Raw genomic sequence first — 24,332 nt, 5'->3', positions numbered from 1 at the left:
CTGATGGCAAGCATAAGGTGGTAGGGTGTTCCTACCCATCTTTACCATCCCAACTTACTACCTTCTTGAGTATGCACTTGAAGGTGCTGTTGAACCTTTTGACCAACTCATCTATTTGTAGGTGATAGACCCTGGTCCTCAGGGTGGGTATATGGAGCAGGGCACGTGAGTCCTTCATTAGTCTGGACATAAATGGGGTACCTTTGCCTGTCAGAATCTCCCTTGACAGCCCCTCTCAGGCAAAGATCTCCACCATTGCATTGGCTATTACATAAGAGGCCGTAATCCAGATGGGAATGGCTTCTGGTTATCGGGTTGTGTGGTCCAGGATTACAGCTATATATTGGTTACCCCAAGGTTGTCTTCTCTAGGGGTCCCACTAGGTCCATGGTGATACATTCAAATGGGACCTCTGTGAAAGAGAAGGGGTATCGACACTACCCTCAAGTGAGGGTGGGGAGTGTGCAGCTGACATTCCAGACAGGATGTACAAAACCTGCATACATTGTCATGAACTCCAGGCCAGAAGAATCTTAGTAGGACTCAGGCTAGGGTCTTTCTACCCCTAGATACTCCCCAAAAAGGTGACTATAGGTGAGGCTCAATACAGTTTTCTGGTGTTTTTGGGGTAGCAGGAGGTGCGGTACCTCCTCCCCCTGTACAATTTCAACCCAGTATAGTAGATCTTTCCTCAGTATGAAGTAGGGTCCAGACTCCTGGGTTTTCCCTTTCACCAGGACTCCATTTATTTGTCACCTCCTTCCTTACATTGTCATACCTGGGGTCTTCAGCTTTGATCCTGACCAAAATTTTTCCTCCCGGGACTACTCTGCCCAAAGTCTGGGGCACTGGTCTTTGTCTCTGGGGACCCAGTCTCAAGCTCTCTGTTCAGAGGCACAAGAATAGTGGCCAGGCTCAGGTTCCTCTCCTTCTGGAGCAGCTTCTGTCTCTGCCACCCACATCTGCCTGTCCATGAGAGCAGCCTTCTGATTTTGAGTCAGAATTCAAATTTCCAAGGCTTTGGCTGCCCTGCTTTCACTTTTTGTTTTTCAGGACCCTTTGGGGTGAGGAATAAATCTGGGGATAGCTCGGGATTGGCAGTCTACTGTGGACACTTCACTCACTCCAGGGTCTCCTCTTTCCTCAGTCCCTTTCCTGAGAGTAAGGGAAGTGCCCATAAGTACTGGGTATGGAAGTCGAGGAACTACACGCACTGTTATCCCAGTCGTGTTCCCCTGGATTTCAATCTTCACGGGGCTGGTGGGGTAATAACTAAAGCTGCGTCTACACGTGCACGCTACTTCGAAGTAGCGGCACCAACTTCGAAATAGCGCCTGTCGCGTCTACACGTGTCGGGCGCTATTTCGAAGTTAACTTCGACGTTAGGCGGCGAGATGTCGAAGTTGCTAACCTGATGAGGAGATAGGAATAGCGCCCTACTTCGACGTTCAATGTCGAAGTAGGGACCGTGTAGACGATCCGCGTCCCGCAACATCGAAATTGCTGGGTCCTCCATGGCGGCCATCAGCTGGGGGATTGAGAGATGCTCTCTCTCCAGCCCCTGCGGGGCTCTATGGTCACCGTGGGCAGCAGCCCTTAGCCCAGGGCTTCTGGCTGCTTCTGCAGCAGCTGGGGATCTATGCTGCAGGCACAGGGTCTGCAACCAGTTGTCAGCTCTGTGTATCTTGTGTTGTTTAGTGCAACTGTGTCTGGGAGGGGCCCTTTAAGGGAGCGGCTGGCTGTTGAGTCCGCCCTGTAACCCTGTCTGCAGCTGTGCCTGGCATCCCTATTTCGATGTGTGCTACTTTGACGTGTAGACGTTCCCTCGCTGAGCCTATTTCGATGTTGGGCTGAGCAACGTCGAAGTTGAACATCGACGTTGCCGGCCCTGGAGGACGTGTAGACGTTATTCATCGAAATAGAGTATTTCGATGTCGCAACATCGAAATAAGCTATTTCGATGTTGGCTGCACGTGTAGACATAGCCTAAGTGATCCATGGACATACATTACCTTTGCGTGTTTTGCCTGGAGCAACTGAATACCCTTCACCAGCTTTCCCAAGATGAGTGTGATGGCCGTACTCGAATCAATCAGTGCTGTGGTCTCTACCCCATTGAACTTTACTGGCCTGGTATATTGGTGTTGCAGTGAGCATAACCTCCACAAGGTGTATCAGACAGCAAGAGTTTTCCCAGTCTCCTCCATTGCACTGCATTGGTTCTCAGTGATGGGACACTGTGCAGCTGTGTGTCCCGATTCTCCACAACTCTAATATCTGTAAGGGGTCCAAGGTATCCCCTGGTCTCAGCTTGTGGAATATAATGTCCCAAACTCCTTTGCTCTCATTACCCAGAGTTTTTATGGTCTACAGATAGTCTTCAGTTCCTCTCTTCTGCCACCTAGGCCTCCCAGAATGTTCAGCTACCTGAGCTGTGGAGGTCGGGGCTGTTAACTTAACCCATGGGGTTTCCTCCTTAACTGGATGTTCTTCTTCGAGTGGTCCCCGTGGGGCTCCACAGTAGGTGTCGGGCTCGCCTGGTGCCGCAGATTGGAATTCTTCTAGCAGTTTCCACTGCATCGCGCATGCGCCGATGCGCACCACTCCCTTGCGCGCCCTCGGTCATGTGCGCTATCCGGTCCCCACCAGTTCCTTCTCAATTGCCAACGGCTGCAGACGGAATCCGCTCCGGCTCTAAAGCCTGAGACAGATAAGATAGTTGTTTTTACTTGTTAGCTCATTGTTCTTACTATTATACAAAAAAAAAAAGTGGAAAAAAAAAACATACAAAATAGTAGGAGAGAAGAGGAATGGAGGGAAGGGGAGCGGACAAAGAAGGCCGGTTAAGCTGTCCGCTACCCTGAAGGCCGTGAATGTTATTTGGGTTGTAGAACGCACTGATTAGCGGCTAAGTACCCTATTAACAGTAAAGAGTCACTGCAATGTCTTCCTCGGGGTTTAAGAAGTGTGATTCATGCCGCGAGGCTATGCTGGCCTCTGATGGGCATAGTAAGTGCATTTGCTGCCTGGGGGAGTCCCATGTTACCCAGCAGTGTTCGCAAAGCGCTAAGCTTACAGCCAGGGCCAGGAAGGACAGAGAGATGAGGCTCAAAATGATCTTGTTTGATAAGGCCCTTCAGCCTGAGCCGCCGGAGAAGCCTCACACAGAAGGGCCTTCTGGGTCGCATAAAGGAAGGCGGCTTCTTTGACCCCCTCTGTGCAAAAGAAGAGGAAACTCTTCCCAGCTCGATCCTTGCTGGCAGTTTCAGCGAGCAGGATGAGCGGAATGCAGAGCCCTGAGCCGCGGGCTGATGAAAGCAGCAGCACGGTCGCGCACGTGGCCGGGGCCGGGCCTCCGGCTATTCAGCAGTCGGCACTGAGGGCGCCACCAGCACCAGCACAGCAAGTGCCGGAATCGGCGGCGCCGCCTCACGTGGCACTGGCTCTTACAGCGCCGATGGCACAGGGGCACCCAGCACGGGGCCCGGCAGCGCCGGAGGAAGCTACCCACGCGGCACCGCTTATGATGGTACCGAGCGCGGCACCGACAGTGGGGCCGAGATCCCCGGCACGGGAGGGAGCGGTGCCCACCCTGCAGGGGCGGGGGAAAGCTAGAGCCAAAACCCGGCACCTCAGTCCATCTCCAGGCAGGGCTGCGATGCTGTTATCACCCAGCCCTCCCCCCTCCCCCCCCCGGATACACACGCCGCGTCGCAGGGCGGCAACTCCACCGGCCTATTTCGGACCTCCCTCTCTGTTCCTCCAACCACCTTCGCCTTGGCTCAGTCCACCTTCACCCTTTTTGGGCATGGATCCCTATGAGTACTATCACATACCAGCTTCACCATTATCAATGTCGTCACGGAGATCCCGCTCTCCCAGACATCGTGGGTACACACTCCGATTGTGGTCCAGGTCTCCATCACCGGGCCCTTGTCCATGTTGTTATGGCCGTCCTCATCATACTGAACACTAACATTGGAGGTCTAGATCCAGGGGCAGATCCCCTCCCACTCCTCACCAATACCCCCGTGTACACTCTCGCTCTGGGACAGGAACGCAGCTGTCCCAGGGCAAATTCGGTCCAGAGTCCTGAGACTTCCCTTCACAGCCCACGAGGGAGCAAGCATACCAGCGAACTCGGGAGCCAGAGGACTTGGGGGAGGTTTATCCTAGCAGCTCCTCCTCATCCTCCCCAGATGAGGCAATTGTCCCTGGGGATGTCTCCCCTCCGGATGACCTTAAACAATTCCAAGAGCTGTTCAAAAGAGTAGCACACACACACGACATTCAAATAGCAGAGGTGCAGGAGAAGCATCATAAACTCCTGAAAAATTTGAGACCCCCGGCTTCATCTAAAATCGCTATTCCACTGGACAAAGCCATTATGGAGTCAGCCACTAACATATGGCAGACTCCGGCCTCTATTCCGCCTACGAATAAAAGGGCAGATAAGAAATACTTCGTCCCAGCCAAGGGCATGGAATTCCTGTTTAGTCACCCACAGCCCAATTCTTTGGTGGTCGAATCGTCCCAGCAGAGGTCGAAGACTCCTCAGTACAAATCAGGGGGGTCAGATAAAGATGCTAAGAAACTAGAGCTGTTCGGCAGGAAGGTCTACTCCTCCTCTACCTTATTACTGAGAATGGTGAACTACGCAGCACATTTATCAAACCATAACTTTGACAACTACTCTAGACTTACCTCTCTCATGGATTTCCTCCTGGAGGACAAAAAGCTGGTGTTAAAGGCGATCGTCCAGGAGGGCTACGTGGCCTCGCGAACGGGAGTTCAGATTGCCGTAGACGTGATGGACACAGCAGCACACTCAACAGCCGCAGCAGTGGTAATGCATAGGGAGTCCTGGCTCCAGACATCTGGTATCCCCAGAGATCTACAGGCAAAGATCATGGATCTTCCCTTCGACAAGCGAAGGCTGTTTGCAGAATCAACCGACTCGGTCCTACACTCTAGCAAAGATTCGAGGGCCACACCTAAGACCTTGGGTATCTACACTCCTCCATACAAGAAAAAGAAATTCTATCCTCAGCAAAGGTGCTACGCTTACCAACCACAACGCGCACAATATCAACGAGGCTATGACCAAGGGCGCCATCAACAGCAGCAACAGTACAGGGCCCCCAGGCGACGTTCTCAACAAAGTCTCACAACCTTGGGGCAAGCCCAGAGGCAGCAAGTTGGACAGCTATGTCGAGGACTGCACTATCAGCACCATCGCTCAGTGCCACTCTCACCTCATGTTCCATCATCTCCTCAAACCGTTCCACTCCCAATGGCAAAATATCACAATAGACAAATGGGTGCTGGAAATTATAGCCACGGGTTACACGATCCCCTTCCAGTCACTAGCACCGACGAAACCTCCCACCCCGCCTCTTCTCAGGGACCCTTCTCACGAGGCGAGGCTGAAGCAGGAGGTAGATCACCTCATGTTCATAGGGGCAGTGGAAAGAGTACCAGAACAATTCCACGGGAAAGGTTTTTACTCACGATTCTTCCTAACAGAGAAGAAAACAGGAGGCTGGAGGCTGATTTTGGACCTTCGGGGACTCAACAGATACTTGCGCAAGCAGCACTTCCAGATGATTACAGTTGCCTCCATACTGACGGCCCTGGACAATGGAGACTGGTTTGCAGCCCTCGACTTACAAGACGCTTACTTTCATATAACAGTCCACCCGGCACACAGACGCTTCCTCCGCTTCACAGTCGGCGGGGAGCATTTCCAATATAAGATTCTTCCATTCGGCCTATCCTCGGCACCCAGAGTCTTTACCAAAACCCTGGCAGTGGTATCAGCTTACCTGCACAGGCAGGGCGTGTTTATTTTTCCATACCTGGACGACTGCCTACTGAAGGGGCCTCAAAGGCAGAGGTCCTACGCATGATATGCGTTACTGCGAACACGTTTACTTCACTGGGCCTAGTTATCAACCTTGCAAAGTCAAAGACCAAACCCACGCAAGATATAGAGTTCACAGGGGCGCGTGTAAACTCTATTGCATCAAGAGTATACCTGCCCAACGCCCGCTTCCGCACCATCAAATCCTTGGTGCAAGTCATGATTTACAGCCCAGTGGTGCCGATCCTAACATGCCTGCTACTGTTGGGGCACATGGCGGCCGCCACGTTTGTGGTACAGAATGCCAGGTTACACATGCGAAGCCTGCAGCATTGGCTGGCGTGCGTTTACAGACCGGCAGCCCATACCGTTCACAGGGTAGTATCACCCACGACGGAGGAACGGAAGTCACTCGTGTGGTGGGCAGATCCCAAGAGCCTGCTAGTGGGAGTGCCCTTCCACCAACCACAAATTTCCATTTTTCTCACAACCGACGCCTCCCCCATGGGATGGGGAGCGCACATTGGCAGCAAGGTGACGCAAGGGCTATGGTCACCGGCGGAACAGACACTGCACATAAACATACTGGAACTCAGAGCAGTGTTCAATGCGTGCAGACATTTTCGGAAGTAACTGCACGGCAACGTAGTCAGGATCAATACCAACAATACCTCCATGTTCTACATCAATCGACAAGGAGGTGCACGGTCCCGTGCGCTATGTGCAGAAGCAGTCCGATTGTGGAATTCGTGCATTGCCAACAACATAACGTTGAAAGCCTCGTACTTGCCGGGTGCCCACAACGTGAAGGCAGATCAACTGAGCAGGCGCTTTGCACTCACGCACGAATGGCAGATCCACTCCGACGTGCTACGATGCATATTTCGCACCTGGGGGTTTCCCCAAGTCGATTTGTTTGCCGCTCAGCGCAACAAGAAATGCCCTCAGTACTGCTCCAGAGCAGGAATAGGGCGGAGGTCCCTGGGGGACACCTTCATGATCTCATGGAAGGGCCTTCTACTCTACGCGTTTCCCCCCACAACACTTACCCACAAGGTTCTGCAGAAGGCCAGAAGGGAGAGAGCTCGTGTGATCCTCATAGTTCCAACTTGGGACCGACAACAATGGTTTCCCCTGCTTCTGCGCATAACAGATCGTCCACCACTCCCCCTACTGGTAGCGCCGGACTTACTCACACAGGCTCAGGGGTCCATAGTGCACCCGCACCCTCAGGGACTCCACCTACAAGCATGGTTAATCCATGGCTCAGCGCCTTAGAGAGCATGTGTACGGAGGGAGTAAGACAAGTCTTAGAGTGTAGCCAAAGGACCTCCACCAGGAGGACTTACGAACAGAAATGGACACGCTTTACCACCTGGTGCTCTGCCAAACAGTTAGCCCCTCTGGACGTCCCTATGACTGTAATTCTAGAATACCTGCTGGATCTCAAACGAGACGGGCTCTCTCTATCCTCGCGAAAAGTCCACCTCGCAGCTCTATCAGCTTTTTGGCACAAAGAGGAAGGGCCCACCGTATTCGCCCATCCTATCGTCACAAGGTTCTTGAAGGGGCTGGTAAACCTGTACCCTCCTCGAAAACCGCTACCACCGTCGTGGAGTTTGGACTTGGTACTCCACACGCTATCGGGACCACCCTTTGAACCATTAGCCACGGTACCCCTCCGACTACTTACCATGAAAACGACCTTCCTTCTTGCGATTACGTCAGCCCGCAGGGTGAGCAAGCTCGCAGCAGTGATGGCAACGGCACCCTGCACAATATTCTCAAAGGAGGCGGTGATCTTACGGTTACACCCAGCCTTCATTCCGAAAGTTTCCTCGGAGTTCCACATTAACGAACCAATAGTATTACCCTTGTTTTACCCGAAGCCTCACAGCTCCAGCAAGGAGGCGCTCCTGCACCTCCTAGATGTGAGGAGGGCGTTGGCCTTTTACATAGACAGAACTAAGCCCTTCCAGAAAACGGACAGGCTTCTGGTGTCTCTCGCTCCCAGGTGGAAAGGGGAAGGCCTCTCTTCCCAGAGAATTTCAAAGCACATTGTGTCCTGTATAAAACTGTGCTACGAGCTTCAAAAGACCCCTTTGCTAGCCCCACCCAAGGCTCACTCCACCAGAGCGGTGGCGGCATCAACAGCCTTCTTCAAGGGAATCGCGTTGAAAGACATTTGCAGAGCGGTGACCTGGTCATCCTACGACACCTTCGCCAAGCATTATGCCCTGCATCGGGTGTTCGATGAGGATACCCGTCTGTCGACAGCAGTCCTCTCGGGGGCAAGCTGCACATGAATCGAGTACCCACCTCCTTACTTGGGGTTACTGCTGGGTAGTCACCTACTGTGGAGCACCCACGGGGACCACTCGAAGAAGAAAGAGAAGTTACTCACTTGTAGTAACGATGGTTCTTCGAGATGTGTCCCCATGGGTGCTCCACTACCCGCCCATCCTCCCCGCTTCGGATCTCTGTCCGGTGTTTTTCAGGAGCATCCGGGGCGGTTGGTCAAGGAACTGGCGGGGACTGGTTCGCGCACATGACCGAGGGCGCTCAAGGGAGCGGCACGCATCGGCGCATGCACAATCCAGTGGAAACTGCTAGAAGAATTCCGATCTGCGGCGCCGGGCGAGCCCGACACCTACTGTGGAGCACCCACGGGGACACATCTCGAAGAACCCTCGTTACTACAAGTGAGTAACTTCTCTTTTCAGTTCCCTTGCAGCCCTTCGTCTTTACACCAGTGTTGCCACTTCCCCATAGGTAGCTGGCTTGTTCTGGCCAACCCTGGCATGGACATCTAGTGGTAGCTCCCTCATTTATCAGTCAATGACCAGCCCCTCTCATATCTCTTCTGGATTACGGGCCTCAGATTGCAGCCGCTTGGGGGAGAGGTGGATGAGGTCATATAGTTGTGACTGTGGTGGTTTGTTTTTCTGGTATTTCCATTTGTGATACTACTGAGCCTGCACTCTGGTTCTTACTCCAGCTGAGGCCAAGATTTCTGCCTTCAGCTGAGGGTAGCATGCTGTGACTTCAGTGGGCAGGTCGTGGCGTGCCTTCTGGGATTCTCCCCACAGGAAAGGAGTGGGGATACTGATCTATGGGTCTCTAGGCTGTTCGTTGCACTCTGCAAGCTTTTCAAAGGTGAAAGTTTGGTTTCTATGTTGGTTTCTACATTGTCTTCCACACTCATCTTAGGGGGAAAAAAATCCTGGCCTTCCATCCTTTTTCTTCCCCAAACCTAGGCATTGCCAGGGTGAAGAATTTGATCAGGGCCACTATTTTCTGCAGGAGGGCTTGATCATGGGCTGTCTGGGTCATCATTAGCTGACTGGTCTCTTGCTGCAGCTTCATTGCTCCTGTTGGGCATTCCCCTGGGCTCAAGCATCTTCCTGTTGAACTATGCTATCTTGTAATAGCGCATGCACCATTGCCTCCTTTATAGGGGACATGCAAACAACCAAAAGCTGGGGGGAAAAAAAAACCAAACCCACTCCTTTTTTCCTTTCTGGGGATTTCTTTTTTCTTCTGTATTTTGCCGTGCTGTGCACCAAATCCCACCTGTGACACCAGTTGTGACAAAGCTTCTCCTCTATCTTGGTGGGTCCCACATATTTGCCTCAGAGCCTCACAGCAGCCTTAAGATTAGACACCAAATAGCTGTTTTAGTGAGCTGCTATTATCATTGGCCAGCATAGGGAAAAGAGGAGATTAAACTCTATAGTTTGTGCTGCACCTCCAAGTTATTCAGGCAAGATAAACCTCTCCACCAAGTCCACCCTTCTCCCATGCTGTATAGGGAATGTGGGGAGAGCCCAGGCCCACTGTCTACTCTGGGCTCCAGCCCATGGACCCTGTGATAGTAGCTGCCAACATCATCTCAAGTTTCAGCTGCTTAACGGTGATGATTCCTTGGGCAATATCCCCACAGCAGTCCCCAGTACTCTCCTTACTGCAGGCTCTTCCCTCTGCTACCAGATAGTATTTACTCCTCTCAGAACTCTCTACAGCTCCTTATCTCCTTCAGTTCTCACCCAGCAACTGAGCCAACAGAACAAAAGGCCTTTTTAAAACTGGTGTCAGCTGGTTCTTCGTTGGCTCCTGCTGTCCTGATTACCCCAGCTCCCTTGAGTCTGCAAACCTCCTAATTGGCCCTAAGTGTTTTAATTGCCCTGTTTACTTCTAGCAGGTTCCTCTTGCTTCTGGATCAGCCCTTGCTAGTTTATTCTGGGAACCAGGGACCAGTTCAGTATAGGTGTAATATAGCTCCCCTCCACCACTCTTCTGCAGCCCTCTGGCCTGACCCTGTCACATTGTGTTTAATTTAAATTCCAAGCTTGCACAAGAGGTGAAGCTCTTCAAGTAGTGTCTCAGGTGTTCTTATACCCAACATGACTTTGATCAAAGATTTTTGGTAATAGCACCTGTTTTGCTCACTCAGGCACCAAGGACATATAAGACTGCATGGGTGAACCATCCTCAGTTCCTTCTCAGCTGTCATAACCTGAGACCGAGCACGAGCATGCTCACTGTACTTTACTAGTCGATATTTGTTCTTAGTCTTAATTACTTCACTTTTCTTTCCTGTAAGCTTATGTTTTGTTTTGTAAGGGGAGTTGTTCTGTAATTCTTCCCTCTTTTCCTTTTGAGATCCTTATCTTTCTGGTGTGTGCCATGGCGTCCAGGATTCAAATGTTGCCTTGCTTGCAGAAAGCCTCTCCTTATCAGTGATGAGAATTCCCAGTGTATCTGCTGCCTGGGTGAAACGAATATCCCTCAAAAGTGTATCATATGCTCAATTTTTAAAAGCAGAGCGAGGAAGAATTGGGAGATAAGATTTAATTTTTTCATGATGGAGTGTTTTCTCCATCCAGCTTCAGATGATACTAGGGTGAGGTGGGGCTTTTTCCTCTCTCTCTCTCTCTCTCTCATACACGCTCTCCTTCACACCCTGAAGTTGGCTTCTGAGTGAACATAATTCTCTATCAACATCTGCATGCTCACCCAAACCTACTTTAGAGAGATCCGCAGAGGACTCATTATCCTCATAGTTTGCTATGAGAAACTTGTCGTCACCTCAGAGTGAAACCTCACTGGAGGCCCCATGTCTCACTCAAACTTCAGACTCCATCAGTTCCAACCCAGTAGCTGGGTCTCCAACCTCCTCTAAGGCTAAAGGCACAAAACAGTACTGATAAAGGGAGGGATAGTTCAGTGGAGTCATGATCATGAGGGTTACTCCCAGCAGCCTGGGAGTAAAGGGGTTAACCTCCTTAGCCAGGTGGGGTTGGCCTATAGGAATGTAGGTAAGAATTGAATTTTTTGGCTCCTCCCTTTTTCTGTCCTCTGGTCTTTCTTCTTTTTTCCAACCATGAGAGAGACAGACACAGAATATCTCCCTCCAGGAACAGGCCCTCCAATGTCCTCTAAGTAGGGTAAAGTTTAGATAAGTCCGTTAGGCTTTATTGTTTTATGGTTTGGGAAGTGGGGTCTGATGTCTGTGCACTTTTTAGAAATGTTCTTTTACTCTCCTTGTAACTAAGTTCTAGGCCCATGGTGGAGACTCCCCATGTGTTTTACTTCGACTCTTCCATCTAGTCATGAGGCTTGCAATATGAATATTGCTGTAATAATAAAAGTTCTCTCTTTTTCTTTTGATTAACCTGGTATTGGTTAATGTTTGTGTCCTGGTTTTTTGCTTTTGGGGCTGAGATTTCCTAAGTAGTCTCTCCCTGGTTTCCTTATTATTACTTGGGTGGTGGCAGCGAATTTTATTCCCAAAATCTAAGGTTTTTAGGATTCTGGGGGGGAAGTTTATACCAAAACCTGGTAGATAACATTTTGGAGGTACTTTTGCTGGCCCCCACTTCTGCATTTGTCTTGCTAGAGTGGGGAAGGAGCCATGACAAGTGGTTTGAACATTGGCCTGCTAAACCTGGGTTTGAGAGGTCAATCTTTATGGAGGCCGGTTAGGGATTGGGGCAAATAGATGTCTGGGATGGTGCTTGGTCCTGCCAAGAGGTCAGGGGACTGGACTAGATGACCCCCCGAGGTCCTTTCCAGTTCTAGAAGATGTGTATCTACAATTATTATTATTATTATTATAATACTGCCCTACTACAGAAGCCAGAAGATATAGCAAAAGAATCTAAACTTCTCCTTCAAAGAGCAGTAGCTAGAACTTCCTCTATGGCGGTGTCTACGCTAGCACAAATCTTCAAAATGGTCATGCAAATGGCCATTTCGAAGATTGCTAATGTTAGCATACTGCTGGCCACTTCTCTTCGAAATTGCCGCTTTTCGCTGCCACATGGCTCGTGCAGACGAGTCCTTTTCGAAAGGACCCTGCCAACTTCAAAATTCCCTCATTCCCATCTGCTGATGGGAATAAGTGGATTTCAAAGTTCCCAGCGTCCTTTTGAAAATGACCTTTGTCTCAACAAGCTGTGCAGCAGCAAAAAGCAGCAATTTTGAAGAGCCACAGCCAGCAGCATGCTAGTGAGGCGCTGAATATGCATTTCAGCACCTCATTAGCAATCTTCAAAATGGCCATTTCGAAGATTTGTGCTAGTGTAGACGTAACCCAGAAGTGATGAGAATGTGCAAAGAACCTGTGCGGGAGAAGGTTTAAAGTAGAAAAGTCATTGCACAGGGGCAGTTCCACTCTCTCGACCTCTGAAGCCTGGTTCCAGTGGTACGAAAAGTCATCACAGCTGGGACTTCCTAGGCTGCAGTGGATGGCCATGCTGCCTTTGGTGCCTTGTCATGCCCTTTGCTCTCCACAGAGCGTTGCAGAAAGGCGTTCCTAGTCATTGGAGCTTGCTATTGATCTCATCTGTCCAGTGCACCGGGGCTGACTTTGGATGCTGGGATAGGCAATTCCCTATCTCACTGCAGGTTTCAGACCTGCTGGCTACCCTCACCTGGTTTAGCCCACCTGTCGAAGCGGTTTATCGGGATGTGGCCACTGCATGCTTCAGCTTCTTGGAGCCACAGGTGAGAGCTGGGTGCCAGGTGGGGACCAAAGGTGCACGAACTGCCTCCAAAGAGACACGACAAGTCCCCACGCCAGAGGTGCTACCCGTCCCTGGACGGAGTTGCAAACCTGGAAGTCCTGGACAGAGCAGGAACCACGAGCCATTGAAGCCATGATTCTGAAAGCCCAGCTTCACTGGACAGGGCACATCATACGAGTGGAAAATCCCTAAGCAAATCCTTTATGGTGAACTCTCCCAGGGCAAAAGGAATCAAGGTGGGCCTCGCAAGAGATATAAAGACTCATGCTGGTTTAAAACCAGATTGTCAGGGATTTTTAACATCCCCTGGGCATAATCGTCCCCGTGGGCCAGGGAATACAAGCCTTTGGCTATATAAAATCAGTGCAGGCACATGAAAAATCCAAAGTCTCACAGGCTGCCATTTGGCAGCATTACCAACGGTCACTTTTTGACAGTTAGCTTCCCCGGTAACCTGAACTCATGAATAATTCATGAGCAGGTGTTCAAATTCCAGGCTTCTGATTGGGCAAAGGAGAGAGTTTCTGGAACTTTCCTTCCCTCAGAGGATCTGGTTGAAAACCACATCTGCATGTAAATAGAATCATGAATATTTAAATCATCTTATGAATTATGTATAAGAACTCTCTATATAAGCAGGAGCTGCAGAGCATTCTGTGGCCCTGGGAGCTCACTGACACATCAGTGGCGACCGTAAAGGGAAGCGTGGCTGTTTCAACAGCGTCCGCTAGACCCCTTAGGCCAGCCTTAAAAGGCAAAGACTTTTGGAAGAGCTCCAGTGAAATCACTCGCGGCCCCACCTGCCGCTGCGGCGCCAGCGCCGCCAATGCATTTTCATCAAGGAACAGCATGTGGATCCTGCGGCCAAGCAGCCAGGTGGCGAACTGGCCCTGCCTTTTGGCAGGGTACTGCATACCTGGCTGTGCAACCCAGGGTTCGCCATCTAGTTCCAGCACCAACACACCTGCGGCACCACCACTCCTGCCGCCATCTTGATGCACCAATTGAGACAATCCTACCGAACATGACACAGCTTACCGGACTCGACAAGACATGTAGTAGTAGGCATCCTTCAGTCTGCATAGACTATGGATCGCACCCTTTAAAGTTTCAATTGAGGACTTCATTTACAGCGTCTATTGTGACTATGAAGACCCACACAAGAGTGACAGTCCTTGCTGCATCTCTTGCAGATGTAGTGGGTGTCTGGCAAGTCCTTATTGTGCTTTCTGTGCGTAAACCTTACCTATCAATATAAGACACAAACAGATGCCATTGTCTGGGACTTCGGGGCCCCCAGTGGGGGAGCAGGGAGCCGTGCCCCTGCAGTGCGGGTGGCCTGACAAGGCCACCGCAGGACCCGAGGGCCTGACCCCTCAAAGGCCGGGCCTACAGCCCAGGCATTCAGCACATTTAATTGCAGTTAAATAGTAATAGTTATCTTTTAGTAGTAGCTTTCATTTAGTACTCGTTATAGATTAACAGTATCAATAGAAAATTAACCTGCTAGCAAGGTGAAGGCAAAAGCCTCCCGAATCCTATCTGCTGTTATACTTACCTATCCCCTCCACTACAAAGCGAGGACTCCTCGCCTCCACCAGCCAGCGAATAGAACGTGGCAGTGGAAATTTCTTCCTTCCGGCAGCACGTGGATAGAACACGGACACCGGATAGCCCCGTCCTTCCCACAAATTAGTTACCTTAGGTCCTATACCTATCCGTATTAAACTAATTAATTGAGCTTGCCTTCCGGTATAATAAAGTATTTAAAGGAATCCACAACGGAAGTCAGCATGACTATAAGGACTATACTTGTAAGTTGAGATAGATATTATAGTATACTAAATAGGTTACTTCTGTTACTGCTTGTTATTAGTTTGTGTTTAACTCTGTTGCATGTTTAATAAAATAACTATTTAGTTCGTCACACATCTGGGCCTCATTCTTCTCGGCTAGCTCCTTCCCATTGGGTGGTCTCTAGTGAGTTCATAGCTCCTGGGGTAGCGCACACTCACGGCACTCGGGTTTGCAGGGGGGGTTTGCACCAAGGTCCTGGGACCCCGGGAGGGCCTGTGACGCCCCCTCCCCGTTGTGCGACCTTTCTATCGGGAGCACTCTCCCAGGGGAAACCTGTCCATACAGTCGCAACACAGATCAGCTAGAGCAGCATGCAGAAGACCGAACAGGCTGGTGTGCTCTCATACGACACGCGTATGACAACTTTGAAGAGCAACAACTCGTACGCCTCACTGATGCCCGTGAGAGGAAGAAAGCAACAGCAGCAGCCGCACCAACAGAGCCAGGACATTTCCCTTGCCCCCACTGTGAATGCCCATGCCTATCAAAGCTTGGACTCCTCAGCCACATGCAAGTCCACAACCGATGAGCCTGTGCAAGCTCAAGATGTCATCGTCAGACGTGAGGGACTACCTACTACTAGACGTAACCCATATCTTGCTTACATAATCTGACTACCAAGATGTCTTTGATAATCATGTTTGGAACTGAGCATGTGTGGGCATGAACAGTAAAGATGTGATGCCTGGCAGTACAGTATATAAGTAGATACTCATAAGCGGAGAGAACAGTTAGGAGAGGAATGGACAGGGAGGTTGGGAGCTGACAGGAAACAGCTGAGAGCTGAACTGAGAAGCAAAACTGACAGAGAAGTAATTGAGAAGAAAGTAACAGCAGAGTCCTGTTCAGTAGTGGGCATGAAGTGGCAGCAGTAGCAGAGGGCGTCCCGAAATCAATGGACAGAGTAAGCCTACCAGCTTTAATTATAATATAAAACACTGTAGTGTAATATTTGTGTGTATGTGTGTGGTTTGTAAATTGTATTTTAACTGCTATCCATGATCTGCTGCGAAAGGGCCATCTGTACCAGTGCACAATCACTTAGAATCTTGTGAACTGTGTTACTGCGCTTCGGATACACTTTAATTTGCTCTAAGGGATTTTGTGTTTATGTTTAGATGATGATGATGATGTTAGAGATTGTTATTTACGTGAGTACAAACACTTTGTTTTGGGAAGAATACTGCCTGTCAGTCACTTATTGGAAAACTATATCCCTGTCCTTCGACTGTTTCCTTAAGTTCCCTGGAGACCAATACCTTTGTAAGGAGAGCTTAAGGGGGGAAAAAGGGAGGCTATTCCAGGATCACCTTCCCACCCCCAGAATCTCTATTTCAGGGAAACTTACAGAAAAAGAAAAGATTTACGCTGCTGGTGTGACCAGTGATGTGTTGTCTGTTCGTTCTTCACTTTCTGATGTTCTTGAGTGTCTTCTGGAATTAGCCAGAATCATCTGAATTCTCTTAAGGTTCACTAGGTGGCTCTCAGGTCGTCATTCCTCAGTTGAGGGATTCTCAGTGTTTGCTTATTCCACCATGACAAAATTCATTATGGGATTGAGGCTGTTTTTTCTCGCATTAAATCCCATAGAGGAGTAGGTTCTCTAATCTTAATATTCAAATGTCTTATGAAACCCCCTTTTGTGTTGATTCCCTTCTTCACCTTTGCATGAAAATGGCTTTCTTGCTGGTTGTCTCTTCTGCTTGAAGAGTTGAGAAAATGGGAACTTTATTTGTGGATCCTCTCTTTACAAAGTCATTAAAAGATAGTCTCATCTTATTTACATCCTAAACTTATACCTAAGGTATTATGAATTTCATATCCATCAAGTAATTCATCTCTCTTTTCTTCCTGAAACTATACCAGCCCAGATAAAATGCTGCCTTCTATACCTAGGCATCTGCTGTGTTTTAGTCTTTTATTTGGGCAGAACCAGATGATCTAAAAAATAATTCAGGACTGTGTCAACAGCTCATGGATCCAAAGATCCATTGTCTCAATATAGAGACTTGCCAGATGTATCATTAGGGATGTATTTTCTCTTGTGAATATGCCAATTTACCTCCTCTTAGGGTATTTGCCCATTCTGTGAGATCTCTTTCCATGTCTGACATTGTTCCATTGTTGAGCTCTGCAAGGCTGCCAGTTAGTATTCATTACATACATTTTCTAAGTACTGCATAGTGGTTCATTCTTTCAGATCAATTGCAGTCTTCGGAATTGCAGTCTTCAACATTGAAATTGAATCTGAAGCTCCCTCCTCCTGTTGCAGATTCTGCTCAGAAGTCAGGTGAAGTAGGGCACCCTTAGGGGCGTTACTCAAAGGAGGAGAGGTTACTTGTGCTGTGCAGTAGTTGGAGTTCTTCAAGATGAGTATCCCTATAAGTGATCCACTACCTGCCCTTCCTCTATATTATTTGAGTTTTCTTTAACAGACTCTGGTGGAGAAGGAACTGAGGACAGTTTGCCCACACCACCCTATGTACCATTGGTGCAGAACACGAGGGTGTGTAATGCATATGCACAGGCCAAATGCCACTGGTACCAAAAATCTCCAATAAAAGATGCATGAGGTGTAAGCACTCTTGAAGTGAAGCACCCATCTACAGTTACTGCTCTCAGCATCTCTCAGAGAGAGTAAGTTTGTGCTCCCAAAGCTCAACATATTTTCTTTAGGTGAAGCCATGATTTGAAAAGCTCTAATATTAATCTAATCTACAGCAAAAAGAGAAGGTTTTGAGTACTTGTGCTGAAAATGATCAAAAATTATCTCAGCAACAGATTATTTCCGCTGTATGTTTGTGCTTCAGAGGGCATCTGTCTTAAAGTAAGGGGGGGGGTGTGTGTGTGTGTGTGTGTTTCTTTAGCAAGAGGTTCTCATGTAGTCTTGTTTATTGTTTATAATCAATTGCTGTCTGACATTCCAGAAATGCAAAGACATAGTCAAGCTGGTGGCAGCTGACAAAATTGCTGTCTTTGACCTCCTGATGCAAGTTTAGTAACTAATCTGGAGAATAATGAACTGCAATTAATGAAATCTGCTCTCGTATTCAAGTGTGTTTCTCAGACAGCACATAAAATAATTGAAAGAACTTCCTGCTCTCTAATTAGTTAGATTGAATTAATTTGGCATAATAGGATTCTTCATGTAACTAGCAGATCAGCTTCCGATGAAGCTGTTTATATACCTAAAAGATTGGCTTCTGATGAAGCTGTTTATATACCTAAAAGATTGGCTTCTGATGAAGCTGTTTATATACTTTTAAGTTAGGAAATACAATTCTCTGTGACTAATCTGGTGCCTTCAAATTAACTTGCCAGTACTTTGTAAATTAAAAAGTAGCAACATTCTTTAACCATTTGTGCTTACTTGTCTTGCTCTCTACTTCCCATTGTTCATTTCTAAAACAGTGTACTGATGCCACATGCAAAATTTATGGCTTTTTTATTCTTCTGGTTTACAGGGAGAATTAATTGTTTTAAAGTTCACATGTGGAGGAGCTGGGGAATGGGAATTGCATCTTTATAGTTTCGAGCTATATATTTGCTAAATTATACAATGTGCATGCTGTTGAAACTTTATTTTTTCATTAGCCTGTTGTTGATGTCATAATCTGAACAAGACAATTATTTTTCACATTGTGACCATTTTAGTCTCTCTGAACTGCTCATGCCAGTGGCAATTTAAGGTATCATTGTGTGTTGGTATTTGCAATGTACACATCAAAGTCTAGGCAATACTTTTTATCATTGCAGTGGCAAAAACAGACTTTTCAGACCAGTGTGAACTTACTCAACAATTTTAAAATATTTTAAAACGCATTTCTTGCTCTACCTTGATATTAATATAGTGAGGATCATGGAAGTATGTCTAGGTGAATGGATTGCCTTATCCTGTTGTTGAAATGAAATTTATTTTTGTCACAGCTGCCTTACAGGAGAATCTCTTGTATGAATTTCTGTATTCTAATGTCATAATTCATTGCTGTCTGGTTGTGTTCCAGAAATGCAGCAATGTGGCACAGGAGGAGAGGGCAGCTAACAAAATTGTTGTCTTTGACCTTCTGACACAGGTTTAGTAACTAATCTAGAATATAATGAACTGCAATTAATGAAACCCACCCAGAGAAGCAAACAGCTTTCTCTGGCATACATAATATTACTTATGTAGTGCCAGAGATGTGCACGGGGCTTAACATGATTGAAAGGACTTCTGTCCCCTAATCAAATATGATTTGGCATCATAGAATCCTTTTTTCAAAATATACATCTAAAAGGCTTTTTCCAGGGTTTCTAATAATGATTTGTGTGTATGTTAATCAGCATGGCTCAACATTTCCTTCATGGCCCACTGAGCTAATACACATCTTGTTCTTGTGGACTGCATTGTTAAGGGTTCAGTTTCTTGCTGAATTCAGGTTCACATATCATCCTTTGAAATAGAGGTTTAATGAGAGTGATTACGTAAAGCTAATTTTTAAAGCAAACTAATAAAACTTGAGAGAAATGTGAAACTTTTAAAAATCTTGTTATGAATTATCCTTTGAATTTTTCTGCTTGAAATAAATTAATTTCACAAGAAACAATGTATATTTAATTTTGCTCTAAATACAATGTGTGTGCAGTTCACAAAAGTATATCTTGGATTCTCAAACTGCCTTTAATTTACATTTAATGAAATTATTATTGCATATTATGTCCTAGTAAAGAATTTTGGAGTAGTTTTTTTGAAGTGGCTGTGTAGTGCTCTCAGACGATCCTTACAGCTAAAGTCCATGCCCGTATTCAGAGGATGTACAACATAGGCAACAGCAGTGAAAGTTCTCTGATTAATGCCTTCCCAGTGTGCTTTAACCAAGATCTCAGAGACAGCCTGTGAATTTGGAGGGTAATTCTAGGTTCCCTGACCTAATCAATCCTGGACCTCTCTTCTGATACAGTAAGTGGACAAACACGTGCCTTTTACAATGGAGGTTTTGAAATATCACCAGCTTGCTGGGACCTGATGTTCAGTCCAAGCCATTTCACATTGGTCTACAAACCTTGCAGAATCAAGCCCCAGATTAACAGTAAGGTCTGGAGCTCCAACCTCAGTCCAGCAAAGCATATAAGTAATGTGTTTAACTGGTCTACTTTTTGCTTAAAGTTAGTGTTAGTGGACTAATCAAATGCTGCAAACTAAGCATTTTAGGATTTATTCCAGTTGAAAAGCTCTGCTTCTCATTATCAGTCCCCAAAGCCACCCTGTCTCATTTCAAACAGTTTTTTTTAAAGATGTAGCTTAATATTTTTTTTATCACTGTAAATCTCTTTATAGAATTCATTTGATATGTAAATTTATGAACTGGAGAACTATATCATAGGGGACGTATAGTAGATTTTTCTAGTTCACAACACAGTAATTGGCTACACAAAAGTGAAGTCTTCATAAGTCCTAAATAATTATTTATATTTTAGTGTAATTCTTTTTATCAAATCTAAATTAAATTGCATTTAACACGTCTTATTGGGAACCTGTGGCCAAACAAGGTGCTTTTACCTTCTTTTTTGTTCCAGGTTTGTCAGTTCATTGTAGATTATGTGCCAGAAATTATGGAAGGCCTGAATGAATAGATCAGGGACCAAATCTTCCTTTTAATATATGTGTAGAATGTTTTCTAGTTACCCTTTATGTCTCTAGCTAGACTTCCGTGCTCTTACCTTTCTAATTTGGAGGGTCACCTACTATATCATCACCCTTGTTTTTTTACCCGTTTTATCCTCACTCAAACTCCCAACAAGTCTGTGTCCTATTTTCATTTCAACCTCAGTCCAGTTGTATGCATCTTTAATATATAAAGCAACGGCTCTTCCCTTTTATCTCTCCCTGTCTCTCCTGAGCAGAAGTGCAATACTTAACAATGACAAAAGTTAATCACTGCTTCATAGACATGAATGGGAGGAGTCCACGTTTCTTCGTTGAGTGAGGATCTTAATTGTATTCTGCTGATGGTTTGTGTAAGCGCACTGTGCGTCTGGAGCCAGAGGTTTTTCAAGTAGTCGTGTTCATTCATCTGCACGTGTGCCCTTACCCTGTCTTGTGATTTTGTCCAAGTTGATAAAGGGTAAGGTGGGCCAATCCTGTCTCCTGTTCCTTCTCACCACTGCAGTTCTAACCCAGACCGTATCAGTGCCCTCTTGTGTGTGATGCACCTTTTAAAAAGAGTTCAGTTGTATACATTTAGTTTTTGTAGTTTTATGCTGTTTTACTGTTTTTGACTTAGCTATTAAAACAACAAAAAACTATTTTAAGTAGAATTGGGACTTTAGGAGATCTCTATGTATAAAGACACCCACACATACACAGGTATGGAACTATGCCAAAAATCCCAGCCTTTAAAATCTGTGCCTTTTGCCCATTCTCCTGTTTGGTTAGTGATAAATATCAGAGCTAATTCTGCTGCTTGGGAGAAGCCCACATTTCATCCAGGTGATATATCTGCAGGGCCCTTCCCTAATCAGACCTGAGAAGTGCAGGCTGTCCTATTCAAGAAGCCTATCTTGAGGGCCGCCATGAGACCTCATTCAGACATAGGTTGGGGAACTCCCCCATAAAATGCTCTGATACAACCAGGCATAATGCCGCTGGCTATGGCAACTCAGTCTGGCTCTATCAGTACCACCACTGTGTACCCCAGGTCAGGATCTAGTCTGCAGGTAAAGAAGCATGCTCATAAACATGACGCTCGGTCTTCCACTATCACCAGCCTTGAGGAAGCGGCACACTCCAAGATGCGTAAGTATGACAAGACTCCATATAGGTGAGAGGATCTGTTGGTATTGGGTATTGAGACACACACAAGCAGGTTCCACCTGCTAGAGGAAGGTCCACCAATTTGGTGCCAGTTCCCACTACAGAAAGAGTACATTAACATCACTGAAATTGGGACGGCTTCCAGAGCCCTAGAAACTCATTTGCTGTGGAAGAACTGAGATCTTGAGGCTTTCTGCTACCATCCACCTCTAGAAAGTCCAGGTCTCCCACCCAGGACATGCCACAGTCAAGACATCCTTATTCACATCCTCCCATGGTCTACATGCATCCATTGGCTTCAGAAATGTCTGCTGGAACCAGAGTCTGGTGTGGTTTTTTTTTGTTTGTTTGTTTGTTTTCATATTTAGGATTCAGATAAAGCATAGGGGGTTTCTAGCCTTTACCGCCACTGGGAGTACCCAGAAGGTTCATCTACATTGTGGCAATATCCTTTGCTCCAGCCACAGAGGAAACTCTGGTTCCCTGTGCCTTGGGCCCACTGCAGCAACCCTCCAGGTCTGCCATGCTGGCCCCACTGGGGACCCTGGCCCCAATTCCCACCCATGGAACTCACCTGTTCCATGAGAGAGACTTCATCTTTCTCCCTATCTGGAGTGTGGTTCCAGGGGTACAATGGGAGCAGAATTGTTTGGTATTTTTGTTGTCCTCTCCAGATGCTAGAGAGACTTTGGCTTTCCTCTCATCACAGATGACTTTCAGCCATTCCATGATCACTTGCAGAGGATAGTGGGTGAACTTCATGGCGCTCTGGAGGAGGTGCCACATGCACAACATCAACATCTGCCCATCCTTCATTTATTAACACTGACACACTATGTACGAGCTAAGGGGTTGAGTTTCTTCTCTCTTTTACCTCGCCTCCCTCTGTCCCATAAGAATGGTCACACTGAGTCAGACCAAGGTCCACGCAGCCCAATATCCCATCTGCCGACAGGTGCCCCAGATGGAGCGAAGCGAAAAGATAACAACAAAGCAAGTTCTTTCCCTCACCCATCTCCAGCTTCTGACAAACAGAAGCTAGGGACACCAATCCTTACCCATCCTTGCTAATAGCCATTAATGGACCTAACCTCTGTGAATTTGTCTAGCTCTTTTTTAAACCCTGTTATAGTCCTAGCCTTCACAGCCTCCTCTGGCAAGGAGTTCCACAGATTGACTGTATGCTGTTTTCCCCCACCCAGTTCCCTTCTGATACAAGCAGCAACAGAGTGGTCTTAAAATGTGCATCCACATTCCATTCCCATTCATTGGACCTTCTGGGACACAAGATCATCTCAGTTCATCTTCAGTTCAGAATTCCAAATTATCAGTCATTGCTGGCCAAATACAACTTCCTGAGATACAGAAAGCTAGAGGACTTTTCTGAAAAAACTAATTCTGTGTAAGCTTTAAAGCTTGCCTCTCTCTCCAGCAGTAATTGATCCAATAAAAGACACTGTCTCCTTCACTTTGCATATGTTTTTCAGTTTACCATCCTGCGTGTTGTAAGCTAGGGTGCTGGTTTTCAAAAGGAACTCCTGAGGATCTTGTTTCTTACAGCCTGAGAGCGAGCACACAGTACTAAATGCCTTGTAAGTCTGATGCTGTAGATGGGGAGAGCATTGTGGCAGGGGACGTAGGCAAGTTGAAATCCCTGTTGAATTTCAGCCACTGCTTGTTCGGTGACATCAGATGAAGAAGCTTGGGCTACTCCTCTTCCATTTACTTCCTACTATGAGCCTTTCAATAGCCAGGCAGGCAGAAAAACAGCTGTTCAGTGGTGCAGAAATATTTATTTACACTTTAAAACCAAACCTTATGTAATTCTCACTGTTGTATGCGTGGAAATGCAGGGACATTCTGATTACTTGAGATACGACAACATTGATTCCTTCCTTCATGGTGTGTGTCAGCAGAGTCCATTTAATATTTAAAAAAAAAAAAAAGCAATGCTCTGTTTGCGACTAAAGACTGTTTTTATCCCAGGATTTTAAAGGCTTTCCTCTTCAGCTAAAACAATTCAGCAATATTTTGTCCTGTAAGTGAATAACACTGGTTTATTTTCCATCCTTGCAGCCTGTCCCACGAATTATGGTTCAGTCGGCCAGCATTGATGCCAGTGCTACAAAGTTAAAACAGGTAGGCACACATCGTTTGCCATGATAGCTTGTGGTTAGAAACCAATGAGAACAGCCACAGTGCTATACTCAAAGGCTACTGTTGGTATCATTACTTGAAACCTCTTCTATTGTTATTGTTGCTTTACTTAGACAATTAACTGTAATGTAGGTTGGCATGTTTATGTCCCACTAAATTTTCCTCTTATATTGCTTGTTACACTTTAATATTTGAAAACCCTGCTAATCATATGATTGCATTAGCAAGTAAGTATCTTAAGTTTAGCTGCCTGCTGCTTTGAAAGGAAAATTGCTGGGCTGGGGCGTTTTTTTTATAAACAGAATGTATCCCTTATTCTGAGCACTTAGCTTGGTTCTCAATTTTACATTTCATTCTAATTCACTGCATCGATTTGAAAAAGACTAGCACTAACCTGCAGAGAAAACACTCTTCCGCTCTTCCGCAATTCAGTAGAATTTAATTGTTATGAGAAGCAAATTGGTTTTCTTCTTTTGCTGTAAAATGTGGGTTAAAGCATAGGTAAAAGGGAGAAGCCAATAAAAAGACAGACCTTCAAAGTCTACATATACTCTGCCTTTCCTCATAAGAGTTAAAATATATTTTAATTCACTAAAATGTTTTCAGAAACTTTTATGTATAGGTTGAACCTCTC

At 46.7% G+C, this 24,332-nt stretch overlaps 1 protein-coding gene across 4 annotated transcripts in view; it reads left to right on the top strand.

The window, feature by feature from the left end:
• The window catches only part of KIF13B (kinesin family member 13B), a 214,879-nt gene that overhangs the window by 174,615 nt on the left and 15,932 nt on the right, over positions 1 to 24,332 (top strand). For all 4 annotated transcript variants that reach the window (XM_074991473.1, XM_074991471.1, XM_074991472.1 and 1 more), the window contains one exon: positions 23,618 to 23,680. In XM_074991473.1, coding sequence (XP_074847574.1) covers positions 23,618 to 23,680 — 63 coding nt within the window. The remainder of the gene's footprint in view (positions 1 to 23,617; positions 23,681 to 24,332) is intronic.

This window comes from Carettochelys insculpta, chromosome 3, assembly GCF_033958435.1.
Source record: "Carettochelys insculpta isolate YL-2023 chromosome 3, ASM3395843v1, whole genome shotgun sequence".
Taxonomy (NCBI): domain Eukaryota; kingdom Metazoa; phylum Chordata; order Testudines; family Carettochelyidae; genus Carettochelys; species Carettochelys insculpta.
The sequence above is the reverse complement of the archived record's forward strand: the minus strand, read 5'-3'. Positions and strand labels throughout refer to the sequence as shown.